Source organism: Vanacampus margaritifer, chromosome 8 (genome assembly GCF_051991255.1).
Source record: "Vanacampus margaritifer isolate UIUO_Vmar chromosome 8, RoL_Vmar_1.0, whole genome shotgun sequence".
Lineage (NCBI taxonomy): Eukaryota > Metazoa > Chordata > Actinopteri > Syngnathiformes > Syngnathidae > Vanacampus > Vanacampus margaritifer.
The window spans coordinates 12,252,191-12,265,523 of NC_135439.1; the positions used below are offsets into that span (position 1 = coordinate 12,252,191).

The 13,333-nt window shown below is 39.1% G+C and overlaps 1 protein-coding gene across 1 annotated transcript in view; it reads left to right on the plus strand.

Annotated features, from left to right (window-relative positions):
- Nucleotides 1-10,898, plus strand: part of col7a1 (collagen, type VII, alpha 1) — a 96,838-nt gene extending 85,940 nt beyond the window's left edge. The window contains exons 110-124 of the mRNA XM_077573497.1: nt 116-196; nt 1,322-1,375; nt 2,488-2,541; nt 2,621-2,683; nt 2,751-2,813; nt 2,895-3,011; nt 3,545-3,622; nt 4,689-4,742; nt 4,855-4,903; nt 5,360-5,367; nt 7,157-7,334; nt 7,576-7,701; nt 8,211-8,360; nt 9,979-10,176; nt 10,289-10,898. Of these exons, the coding sequence (XP_077429623.1) occupies nt 116-196; nt 1,322-1,375; nt 2,488-2,541; nt 2,621-2,683; nt 2,751-2,813; nt 2,895-3,011; nt 3,545-3,622; nt 4,689-4,742; nt 4,855-4,903; nt 5,360-5,367; nt 7,157-7,334; nt 7,576-7,701; nt 8,211-8,360; nt 9,979-10,176; nt 10,289-10,317 (1,302 nt within the window). The 3' untranslated portion in view covers nt 10,318-10,898. The remainder of the gene's footprint in view (nt 1-115; nt 197-1,321; nt 1,376-2,487; nt 2,542-2,620; nt 2,684-2,750; nt 2,814-2,894; nt 3,012-3,544; nt 3,623-4,688; nt 4,743-4,854; nt 4,904-5,359; nt 5,368-7,156; nt 7,335-7,575; nt 7,702-8,210; nt 8,361-9,978; nt 10,177-10,288) is intronic.
- Nucleotides 10,899-13,333: the final 2,435 nt, after the last annotated feature.

The following is a 13,333-nucleotide window of genomic DNA, read 5'->3' on the forward strand; positions in this document are numbered from 1 at the left end:
GTCAGTTTCCTTACATCACAAAAAATCTTTCGAATTCGGCATAGTCCATATTTGGCTCGGCGCCGCAAAATGTGTAGAACAACGGGTGAGTGTGCGTGTTGTGTTATTCTTGCAGGGTTTGGCTGGGAAAGACGGGCTGCTCGGGCGCAAGGGCGACAAAGGAGAGATTGGCATCGTCGGAATGAGAGGAATGAAGGTGAGTTTGTGGCATGTGGTTTCAAGCGTCAAATGTCTTTCAGGGGTGGATGATGGGACTAGCAACTGCATAACAGCATGAAATTGATCAGACTGAAGATAATGAATGTAAATTGGACCTAACAGAATAACAAAGTTCCAAAGTACGTGTTTGGGTCAACAATGGGGTAAGGAAAAAAACAATTAAATCTTGATCGGAATCAGTGCGGATACAGGAAATCATTTTGAATGTTTTCCTCTTGAATTATGCACAATTAATAAACCCGACCGTCACACAGACAACACAAAAAGAATTGCATTTTTGCCCCCTGACTACAATCCATGTAGAGATTAGCAAGGCGCCAAAGCCCCCCCACCAAATCCTCTAAATCAATTTATTGGTGGGGGTTGCCCACTTCAAGAAGCAGATGTGCTTCTGCCATGCCGAGACTCTACGTGCCACATTTACTCAGGAAATAAAAGAAGCCATTTCGATTGGCCATGAATAAAGTCGGCTGTGACCACTCCCACAGCAGCACAGCTCTCCCTCTCACAAATCCACCGGCCTGTTTTCGTCTGCGATATTACCAACATTGGGTCTAACCTGCCCCCGCACGCATGGTGCAGAATTTACACCGGTCACCAACCCTAAGTTAATTTCTGAACAATAGAATAAAATAAATGACCAAAAAAAAACCTTGTTAGGATTACTTTCAAGAACGTATAAGAATTCTTGCTTTAGCTATCTAATTTTAAAAACATCCATACAATAGTGAAATACATCGTATTGTCTGTATATTAAAGTATAATTTTATATAATAACTGTATGCCATTGTCAGGGCACTCACTGTAAATTGTCTATATCTCTCAGTCCGCTGCTGCTCTTTTGCGACTGCTTTGCCACTTTTATCTATAAGTGCCCCCTCAATAATCATTATCACGAACAATTGTCATGTCCATTTGCTTTGTGGGACTCGGTACGGACGCCGACGCATGTGTGTGTGTGCGTGTGAAAGCGCATCAGCCTTGGTGGCCGTTGAAAGGACTGATGGCCTGTGGATGGACGGCCGGGGTGCATTTTTATCCCCTTTGTTACTTAAAAGCCTCTCCGTGTCTCTCACCATGATGAACTTATGTGCGTTTCCAGGGCGACCGAGGATCCAAGGGGCTTTGTGGAAGCGATGGGCCCAAAGGAGAGAAGGTGAAGGATGAGCAGAAAAAGAAAAACCACAACAACATTGCCTTTATACATTAAATATGACAAACATTGTTTACTTCCACTTAAATTCAGAGTTGGAAAATGTTAAAGTGGCTTGATATTAATAGACTGTCATTCAATCTCAAGAAGACATATTGCTAAAAGACAAGAATGAAAAATGATGTATCATTAAAAAAAAATAGACAGAATGACAATTCAAAGGGTAAAATAAACCAAATATTTACGAATCATGATTGATGAAGCTCTTACCTGGAAGTCACATAAATGATGCAAAAGGAAAATTAGCAAAAGCCGTTTGTGGTGTTACTTATGTTAAAACTTACAGTAAACAAATATTGTTAACATTATACACTCTACTGTAATGATTGTCCCATATTTAACTTGCCACGTAGAAATGTGGGGATCAGCATGAAAAACTTGGACACGAGTTATGTTTATTTTACAGACTAGATCCCTCAAACGCATTTAAACACAATCCATCATTTAGTTTATTTTAAAATGTTACAATGTGCATGGCTGATAAAAAAAATATACAAAAAAAAAGCCTTTAAAACACTAATCAACTACATTCTGAAGTGAATAGAAGTCTTTAAAATAACAAAAATTTAGCACCAATGTGATGACGATGAATAAAAGGTGGGACGTTAAAAAGCAACTTTATTAATGGAACAAAAGAGTTAAGGTCAAAATCTCATGAAAGAGAAAGTCAAGTCAAAAATTTTTTTGAATGAAGAATGAATGAAGCCACAAAATCCATGCGTTTTTAATCCTTCTCTAGGGGCTGCCATTTTGCCCATTGCTTTGGACTAAAAATGACATCACAGTGCCTAAAGGCTCAGATAACGACTAATCATGGATCACCTGCTTTTTGGGTTTGGTCATGTGACCTTCGTAAGCTGAGCTGTGATTGGTCCTTACTTGAGCCCGGAGCAACTCTGATGTCATTTTCAGTCGAAAGCTAGTTGCGAAATGGCTGCCGCCTGACATGGATAAAAACGGGTAATTTTGCTGCTTAACTATTATTCCATAAATGCAATATGAAAACATATATACATTGAACCAATAGAAATGTATTGGTATGTGTTTGTAATCAGGGTGATAATGGCTTCCACGGGCGACCAGGCCTACCAGGAAGGAAAGGTGATCAGGTATGGCAACTAGCAAAGCAAGTATGACAGGTTTTTACTGTTGCTGGTGATGGCACCCAAAGTGTGTTTTTGTTTCCAGGGGGATGTGGGCCCATCCGGCGCCCCGGGAATCCCAGGAAAAGAGGGAATAATCGGTCCCAAGGTGAGTTCAGTGATCTGATAAAAGTAGCGAAGTTTTAATGTTCAATAACACCTCATTGTCTTTGCAGGGGGACCGTGGCTTTGACGGGGTCGAGGGCACCAAAGGAACTCAGGGCGACAAAGGTGAAAGGGTGAGGAAGCGCGTCCACCGAAACGTTTTGCTCATCTAACGGCAAGAAATTCAAAATGAACGGAGCCTGTGAACCGTGCAGGGTCCGCCTGGTGTCCCTGGTCCCCCGGGGCCCAGAGGAGCGGACGGGCCGCCTGGACTGACTGGCCTCCAGGGAACGGCTGGTGCTAAAGGCCCTGAAGGGCTCCAAGGACAGAAGGTGATGAGTCACAACTTTATTATGCTATAAAGTGATCAATTAAAACATTAGCAGTCGTCACTGGAAAGAAAAAAAAATTGTTGAAAACAAAGTAGCGTGTTTTGCTTTGTGCTTTGGCGCGCACACACACATCTCATATTTTGAGTGAGCGGTGTGTGTTGTCGCTCGTGCCGTGATTGACAGTTTGATGAGGCCTGACTTTGACCCGCTTGTCTCCTTCATCATCAAGCTCATAAATAAAAAAGCTCTTGACAGGAGAGCAATATCTGGCTTATGATTGCACTTACTTTCCCCAGCTGAGATGCAAGGTTCTCTTTTTTTAGTTTGTCCCGAAAGCAGGAAGTTGAACTTCAGGTAGAGAAAGATTACATTTAGTAGACATCAATATGTGGATGTTTGAAGCCATTATGTTAATTGCATATATTTATGGATGGCGCTGCTTGTGGATAATGAGTCATCTGCATGGAGGCTTGACTTGAAGAGCTCCAATATATATTACATCGTGTCAACTGTTGTCCTATTTTCTGTGCTAGGGAGAGAGAGGTCCTGCTGGTCCCGCCATGGTGGGCCCACGTGGTGTTCCCGGGATCCCAGGGGAACGCGGAGAGTCGGTTCGTGGTTTTCTTTAATTATGACTTTCTAATTGAGTTAGCAACTGATATAGCTTTCTATTTGTTGATAAAATATAGATTTTTAATAAGGGTGTCAAAATTAGTGCGTTCATTTTGAGTTCATTTAAATTTCCTTTAACGCCACCATTTTTTTTAAACGCATGATTAATGACCACCCCTTACTTGGAAAGCCTGTACTGCGGGAATTCCAGTCGCAACGCAGCAGACACGTCCACGGCAAAATTTAGAAGTATTAAATTGAATAATAATGCATACATTTGTGGAGACTGGGGTGAAGTTGTATTTTACAATTTAAACAATGTGCAGAATTTCACAAGTTACTTCATGGTTACTTCAAGATTAGATAGCTCTTAATATGAAAAGAAAAATGCAATGAGCTGTCACCAACGTCTTAAAAATGTGATTATGCCATCTAGTGGCAGAAAAATGACCAACACAAATCAATATCGCACTTGTTTTTACAGTGCAGTACATCTTTTTAATATTTAATAAAATTACAGTTTCAATGACAAAGATGCAGCCATATTTATATTAGTTTAACATTCATTCCCACTTTTATGTTTGCAAGAGTATGACAACTTATATAAATATAAAAAATATTTTCTTATACATTTTATTGTAGATTTAGAACAGATATAAAATGTGCGATAAATCGTGAGTTAACTATTGAAGTCGTGATTAATTGTGATTAAAAAAATTCATCGCCTGACACCCCTAATTTTTATTCGAACAATGAAATGAATGAATAAATTCACTTACATGTTTCCAGACTATGAATCATTCTGTCTGTTCTTTTTTTTTTGGGGGGGGGGGGGGTGAGCTTCTCTGCTTCAGGATTCATGTCTGCCTCTTCCATTTGTGTGCCTCTAATCCGGTTTATAGGCAATTACATGATTTTCTATCAGTTCTATTTCAAATTCTGAAGAGGGTTTATGCTGAATTAACCTTTCACTTTGACTTTGCGTTTAGTTGAGCGTCAAATGAATGAATGTGCTGCAGGCCACTCTGTGGGTCGTGCACGTCCTAATATCTGTCCATGTTGTAGGGGGAGATGGGCCCAGATGGAGCCAAGGGAGAGAGAGGAGAGCCGGGCATGACGGTCAGTACTTAAGCCCAAGGCTCATTCTGAAGACTGGAACACAATCCTCACAAATAGTTGTGACACACATTTTTAAGTGTTTCATTATTTCTGTTTCTTATTTGTGATTCAGGAGAACGAGGTCAGAGAGTACGTCCGCACGGAAATGAGTCAGCACTGTGGTAAGTCTTGGATGGATGAATGGTTTGCTAATTCATAGGTGCACTGTCCTCAAATTGAACTTCAGCTAAGATGTATGACTCAACTGTCACAACTCGACTCAAAAGTCGCACTCAACTACAGTACAGCAATGTCACCACTCTTTTGAACTGACCCTTTTTTTTTGTTTTGTTGCTCTCTCTGGTTGTCCGTCCTGTCTGTAATCTGTCTGCTGAGTAGCATGTGGAGGTGAGTGAGCCGTCGAACCGCATCACAAGCTGGGGGTTGGGTGGGGGACACAGGCTGTGGCTCAGCATGAGTCATATTGCACATACAGTATGCTGCAGCAGGCTGTGCATTAACAGCATGCGGTGGAGTGTAATGTGCATCAACTGATTTAAATGCATCCTAATGTTGTGTCCAGAAAGTGATCGATAAGGACACCTCTTTTGTTAACTTTCTTGAAATATCATCATTAGGGTCACAGGTGACGGTTTAGAACGGTGACCACACACTTTCTTACCAGATGTATGACAAACATACTATTTGGACAAATTGGACAAAATACGTACAAACTATGTGTTCTTGATATATATATTTTTGATAATACATTATTCAATGCATGTGTAAAAGATCCAAACAGCAAAATAACCACATACTGTATTTTTTTTCAATGCAAAGGGCTCTCTTCAAAAAATAACATCCAAGGATGTAACAAAACTGCTGAACAAGAAACCAACCTTAAGTGCAAGAAATAATTTTGTATTTTTTTTTCGCAAAAATTAACCAACTCACTCAAAATTTTTATATTATTGAGGTGCTATATTTCCGCAAATTCTTAAGACGAGTTACGTTGTAGTTAGAGATACATGTCTGCCATCTAGTGGTGAATGGTGACATTCCACTTAAAACTACAGATGACTATATATACATATATAGGGTTAGTACTATATATACATATACATATATATACATACTCGGAATTTGGCACCCTCAGATTTGCATATTTTTTATTTTTTCCCCCCCTTCCTTCCGGGATTTCCCCTAATTTATCCTCATTTTCCGTGGAAAACATATCTGAAATGTTTATCAGCATTTTATGATTTTTTTTTTTCAAAACCCCCAAAATATGATGTTGTTGTTTTTTAATGTTTTTACAAAAAACATGTTTTTTAATCAATCAATCAACCAATTAATCAATCAGTGTGTGGTTGCAGTTAGAACAGAATGCAAAAAAAATAACAAATACCCCCCAAAAATTTATTATGTCATGCGCACACACAATCAGAGGAAAATCTCAATGTCTGCCATCTAGGGGTGAATGGTGATATTGCACTTAAAACTAAAGTTGTCTCCTACATATTCGTAGTTCGGCACTCACAGATTCGCATTCTTTGAAATTTCTCCCTCCCATAAGGGATTTTTTCCCCCCGCATTTATCAAAAAAAATTTCAAACATATATGAAATGTTTATCAGCATTTTATGGAGATGAATAAAAAAACAAACTCAAAAATTTAGTTTTTCTTTATCAATCAATCAACCAGATCAGTGTGTGGTTGCGGTTAGATCAGATTAATGAAAAAAATAACACACAATCAGAGGAAAATGTGTTATAGGACTAAAAATCTTTCTCATTTACTACAATTAGATGATGCAGCTTTAACAAACCATGTTAGACATCATGTGGACATTTTTAAGGGATTTATTTACTGAATCAACGACGTGCCAGAAAAAATAATTATAAAAAGTTTGATAAGCACTAACTATATTGACCAAATCTGATCAATATATCTCATCCATTGCTAATAAGTTCCAGTAAAAGCGCTAATAGATATTCTTTAATGATGCTTCGTTTTGACTTGCAAATTTCATTTCATTTTCATTTATTATTAAATAGAGGTATTCATTTAAAAATAACCGAATTATTTATTAATGTGGCATAATACTGTCTACCAAATGAATAAACCCTTCTGTTGTTAACTATAACGTGCGTTCATAATTAATTTTGAAAATAATAGAAAAATCCTTTTCAAGAAGAGAGATCCATGTCTCAAAATAAACACACTAATTTATCAATGTGCATTACCACTGAGAATGAGGCCAAATCAATCATTTCAGCCATGATTTATTTATTGCCACACGTGTAGTGATGGCGTGCTCAATAATGTACATGCGTGCCGTTGCATGTCATGGATGACCCTCGTGTCTGTTTCACGCGTCGGAACGTTCCAATGACTTTTGTGGTGACTTTGGGTTGGTTTGTTGATTTTCTGAGCTTCTGTCCTTTTCTTTGTGGTGGAAACGCTTACCGGCTGCCTCTCTCCACTCTTGTCTGCTCTCCTTCGGTGCCTCCTTTCGTCCTCCGTGTCCTGTAGCTCTCTCGGCGTCCGGTCCCGTCACTCGTTCCCAGCCCGTGGCGGCGGAGCAACTCGCGGCGCTGAAGGCTGTGAAGGGTGAGTGCATCCGTCGACCCGCTTGGTGGCTTTTGGACCGAATCATTGGTGGGGTTGTATACGTGTGTGCGTGTGTGTATATATATATATATATATATATATTTTTTTTATTATTATTATTTTTTTAATATATATATATATATATATATATATATATATATATATATATATATATATATATATATATATATATATATATATATATATATATATATATATATATATCCACTGCTCTTTTCAGGCCGTGAGCTGCGCGTGGTGATGAACACCAACGACCCCGACTACGAGCACATCTACTCCATCGACAACTACGACGACCCCTTAGATGAGCTGCTGTATTTCCCTCCTGCTGACAATCAGACTGACGGTATTGGACTTGGCCCGGAGCACTTCATTTCACAAGTGGCGGGAGTGGTGGGGCTTTTATGAGCAAATGATTGATCATCCTCTTGTGTTTGACAGTCAAGAGTTGAGTGACATGCAATGACAGTAACGCATTAGTAGGCAGGTGATTAAATGTCCAATGGCAACAATGAACAGAAAGAAATCAGTAAAATGTAATTTTTGCCACTAAGATTAGTAAACCCAAAAAGTAAGTTCTTTTTGGTTTTAAAAAATGCACATTCTTTTGTACGTATGATTTAGGCATCCATTTTCTATACCACACATATCATTTTTTCAGCTGTGCCACAGCCAGCATCCATTTTAATATGCTGTTGCCACCGGTCTATGATGCGGTCAAGGGCCCCTTGAAAAAAACACAATAGGGCATGTTTAGATGAAATTGAAATGTTTTAATGGCTGTAAGATTCCGCTAACTGTTGTAACTTGTGACCATTCAATCACTGATCCCTGCTGCAACCGGTGTTTCCACAGATGAGCCTGACAAACAGAAAACGGTCAAAGGTGAAGGCAAAAACGCACCCAATGTCGTGCGAGTTGGTGGAGAGAGAGGAGGCAAAGTTCCGGCTTTGAAAGCAGCCAAGCCCAGAACGGTCAGGTCCATCAAAAAAAAACAAGGCCAAGGTAGGAAAGGGAAATCATAATGCTGAGGATAGAAATGTTTGGGTATATCACAAACTCTGAAAACAGTTGAGTCAAAAAGGGACCAACCCACGACTTGATTCGATTTGACCAAACTTTCTGGGTTGTTACAAAACGGCCCAATTTTGGATTACCGTATTTTCACGACCATAAGGCGCACCGTATTATAAGGCGCAGTCAGGGCCACCAAGTTGACTCTTCCGTGCTCTCATGTCTGTTCTCAGTCAGGTCCGCCTATTTTGTATATAAGCAATGTGTCGCGGGAAGTCAGATTTTGGACCTTGGCCCACACACAAGGCGCACCGTCAATTTGGGAGAAAATTTAAGACTTTAAAGTGCGCCTTATAGTCGTGAAAATATGGTATTTAGAAAGTTAAATTGTCCCAAGTAGTGGGATCTGGGCATTTTTTACCCAGATTAAGTTATTTTTGACTCAACTGTGTTTAGAATGCAGGTTGTTTTCGAGCCAGTAAAACTCAAGGTACACTCAACTGCTGGGTCAAAAATGACCCAATATTGTTCAAAAATTTGACTGACTACTACATGGGTCAAATTGACCCAACTTTCTGGGTTGTTACAAAACAACCCAATTTTGTGGTTAGTTAGAAAGTTAAATTGCCCCAAGTAGTGGATCGGTCCATTTTTACACAAATTGGGTTATTTTTTACTCAACTGTTTTTAGAATGCGTGTTGTTTTTGATCCAGTAAAACTCAAAGTACACTCAACTGCTGTCAAAAATAGCCCAGTATTGTTCAAAACTGGACCGATTACTAATTGGCTGCTTGGGTCAATTCGACCCAACTTTCTGGGTTGTTACAAAACAAACTAATTTTGAGTTATTTAGAAAGTCAAATTGTCCCAAGTAGTGGATCGGTCCCTTTTTGATTCACTTTGGGTTATTTTTGACCCAACTGTTTGCAGGTTGTGTTTGATCCAGTAAAACTCAAGGTACACTCAACTGCTGTGTCAAAAATAACCCAATATTGTTCAAAAATTAGACCGACTACTACTTTCAAATTGACCCAACTTTCTGGGCTGTTACAACAACAACAAAATTGGGTTAGTTAGAAAGTCAAATTGTAGGTAGTGGATCTGTGTTCAATCCAGTAGAACGTAAGGTACAAACAAAAGTGGCCAGACACCAACCAATTAATTAATCCATCAGGAAATGATACCAGAGAGAACATTTTGGAACGACTTAAACTTAAAACTGCTTAGTCAGAAGTAACTGAAATTGGGTGAAATAGCTAACCCAGCGCTGGGTCTAAAAGGGACTGAGCTTGGTTATCTATACCCATTGGGTTGAGGATTTGACCCAATCTGTTGAGTCAAGATTTTGATCCAACAATGGGTAAAATACTACCGGGGCTGATGAGTTAAAGCTACCAAGTAATGAGTCACATGGTAGGTTATTAGTAAATAATACTAATTTTATGACCAACATTTTAATTATAATAAACTAAACCAGTATATTTTTGGTGTGCTTTAGTGCATGTTTATACAATACAGTGCACAATTGACTTGGTGTGATCACAATTTATCACATAACTCAAAGGTGCTTACTTTGTTTGGCTCCCTCTTTTATTTTTTCCACATCAGCGCTCGTCACCGCAACTCCGGCCGAAGCGTGCCTGGTGCCGATGGAGGAGGGCAACTGCGTGCGCTTCACTTTGCGCTGGTACTTCAACAGCCACGTCCAAGCGTGCAGGCCTTTCATCTACAGCGGCTGCGGAGGAAACGACAACCGATTCGTCCACTTGGAGGAGTGTGAGGAGGTGTGCCTTGGCAAGGCTCAAGGTAGACAACACACACACACACACACACACGCACACACGCACACATGCGCTCGCGTGTGTTTGCATTGTTGCTAAGAAGTGGGAGGGTCTTGAACGTTTCAACTGTTCTGCAGGGTCTCCCTTGCTGCAAACAGTCCGGTGATGGTGACCAAGTACTTCTCTACACCAACATCAGCCTTTCTATAACATTCTTGTTACATGTCAGTAGTAAATATTCGTTTTTCTTTATTTATTATTATTTCCCAACCGAAACAAATTAAAAAAAAAAAAAAGGCAACTGTTTACTCAAAACATATTCATACTGAAGACAAGCTTAGCTTTTTTTTAAGTATAACTTTGCATTACTGTTTCGCAAGTACTGTATGGCAGTGATTCACAGCCACTTAAATGTCCTTCACTTTCACTTAATTGGCCCTAAAAATATTTGGTTACTACAGATAAACTGTCATTTTTGTTTATTTGTCTATGCCAGTGACGTATAGTGGCAGGCAAAACAGGTATATGCTTGTCCACTAGATGGCAGAAAGTGTATCCGCCGTGGTTACAATTGGAGATTCGGGCATCGTGTTTCTGTGATTTGGGGAAAATGTGTTTCTACGTGTCGATGCATGTTTACTCAACAGAAAGTAGTAATAGAGAAAGTAAAAAAAATACTGTTTGTTTGTGTGTGTGTTTTTTATGGCATTTTGAATAAACTAAATGTAAACGTTCCTGAACAATGAATCTCAATGTCATCTGTGACAAATCATTTCAATTTGTGCGTGTGTGTGTGTGTGACCAATCAGAATGTTCCGTTTTCATCAGCATATTTCATTAATGAGAGGATTTTCTGCTTGTTGGCCACGACTGCTCGTGCCTTTGCTTTTCCATGCTGTCTGCCCTCGCTTGATTTCCCCTGGTGGGAGCATTCAGTGACTCCACATCCACTCGAGCACACGTCTTCACCTGGCATCCTTTCCAAAGTCAGCACACTATCAAAGTGCGCAGTGTGACGGCTGAAATAAGGCAGACACACCTGCTGCCAATTGCTCATTGTCAGAAGTGAGCGTTATTGCTCGGCTGACGAACGCTAGGTTCATTACAGAGAATACAAAACTGCTTGCAAAAGATGCATTGCACATTTTAAATGTTATGACTGTAAGATATGGAACAGTATTTTTATTTTTTTTGTATTTTGCTTATTAAGATAGCAGTCAGTGATGTCAAGAGTTGTAAATCAAACGTGGCTTGTATGAATGGAGCGACTTTCCCTCGTGCAGCTGTAACAACCTTCATCAATTTCATAATCTGGCTCTCTTTTTTTCGCTTTTTAGGAAAGTCAAGGTTATCCCGAGCAAAGCAAAATTGTGCAAATGTTGGCGACTAATTTGTAATTGAATCCGATTGAAGTGAGCGGCCCCTCTTCATTTCTGATCCCATTGATGTTATTGTAATTCCCAATGAAAGTCGAAAGCCGGGCCTTAATATGGAGATTAAGGACCTCTGCGCAGACAATAGAAATCATGGTCAGAGATTACACTTTTCAACAGAGTACTCACACTCTGTACTTCAGCAGTGAGTTGTTTTTTTTTTTTTCAAGATATGACCCATCATTGGACCAATTTTTAATGTTTGCTAGATACTGTTATAATTAGGTACCATAGCAAAAAAAAAACAGCCACAGATATAAAAAGGTCGATACAACATGCTCCGGATGCTAAGCTATCCTCTATGTGCCAGTACATCTGACATTCACTTCTCTGCTAACACGCCTGCTACATCTGTCCATACGTTGAATTGATGGGAAAGTTGCCCCTTCCAATATGGCCGCCACTTGCTGTACTTTTTAGCCACGGATTTGTACCGCATTCAAGTAAGGTTGGAACTCAGATTGTTTCAGTTCCGACCTCAACGCAATTTAGGCGAACGTAAACAACAAAGATGGCCGATTCCAATAAATTGTTTGTTGTTCTGGTTAACGCAGTCAAAAAAAAACAAGTACTAAATCAACTCATTCATTCCCAGCCATTTTCACTGAAGCAACCCCCTTCGCTCCCGACTGTTTTACTGGATTTTGACTGATTTTGCAAGATCCACAGAATATTCTGTTCTATTGCTCTGAAAACATGAAACCCACTAAAAGAAAGATTAGGGTCTCTTCTTTCATCAGGAAAAGAAGTATATTTGTATCTGTTTCCGTTTTGCAGCTAAGTTTCATCATTCACAAACCTGTTGAAAACAGTGGCAAAAAGAGCTTGTTGCAACATGGCCCTGGCTGATCTCTTATACTCTTCTGCCACCTGCTGACCGTTTTTGTAAAAACTGCTGTTTTAAGCGACCTCTTCATCTCAGAATCTCTATCAAAGCCTTCTGTATACTGTATGCTCTAGCATAAAAAACGTATAAATACGTTTTTGGGAGCAAAGGACAAAGTATTTTAAAAAAATAGATAAGTTTTTCGGGTTGAATTAAATAACTAAATTATTGTAATATTAATTAGAGATAAATACAGTTTATTTATAATTGTGTAATAAATTGTTTTTATCACTGTTCCTCAGTAAAAACTAGGGGTGGGAATCTTTCCATGTCTCACGATTCGAGTCGATTCAGATTTTTGGGTGTGCGATTCGATTCAGAATCGATTTTCGATTAAGAAGGATTTTTTATTTAAAATGATTTCATTGATAATGATTTTTGCTTCAATTTATAGATGTATCAAGGAATCGTAATGATCTACTCCAGTCTGACTCGCTAATGCTAATAAGCGCGCTACTCGCGGCACTTTTATCACTCAAAAGAACGGCTCCACACTGCAAAAAAACAACTTTTATTGGAATAACTTGATTGTGACTTTTTCCTTCTACTATCTAATGTGGCTACAACTTAACAGTGTATTAGACTGTGTGGAATGACACTCCCCCTAAGTGGCCAAATCAGGTACAACATGAACAGCACTCCCAATAAAGGCACACACAAACAAAAGGAAGACAGTATAAAATAATTTAAATAAAATCGATTTTGGGGCATTTAAAATCAATTTCGAATCGTACCAAATGAGAATCGCGATTCTTATGAGAATTGATTTTTTGGCGCACCCTTAGTAAAAACCCTTTATTGTTAAAACCTTCCTCAATTCTTCTTATTATTATGTAGATAAATCGCACTTTTGAATCTCTTCA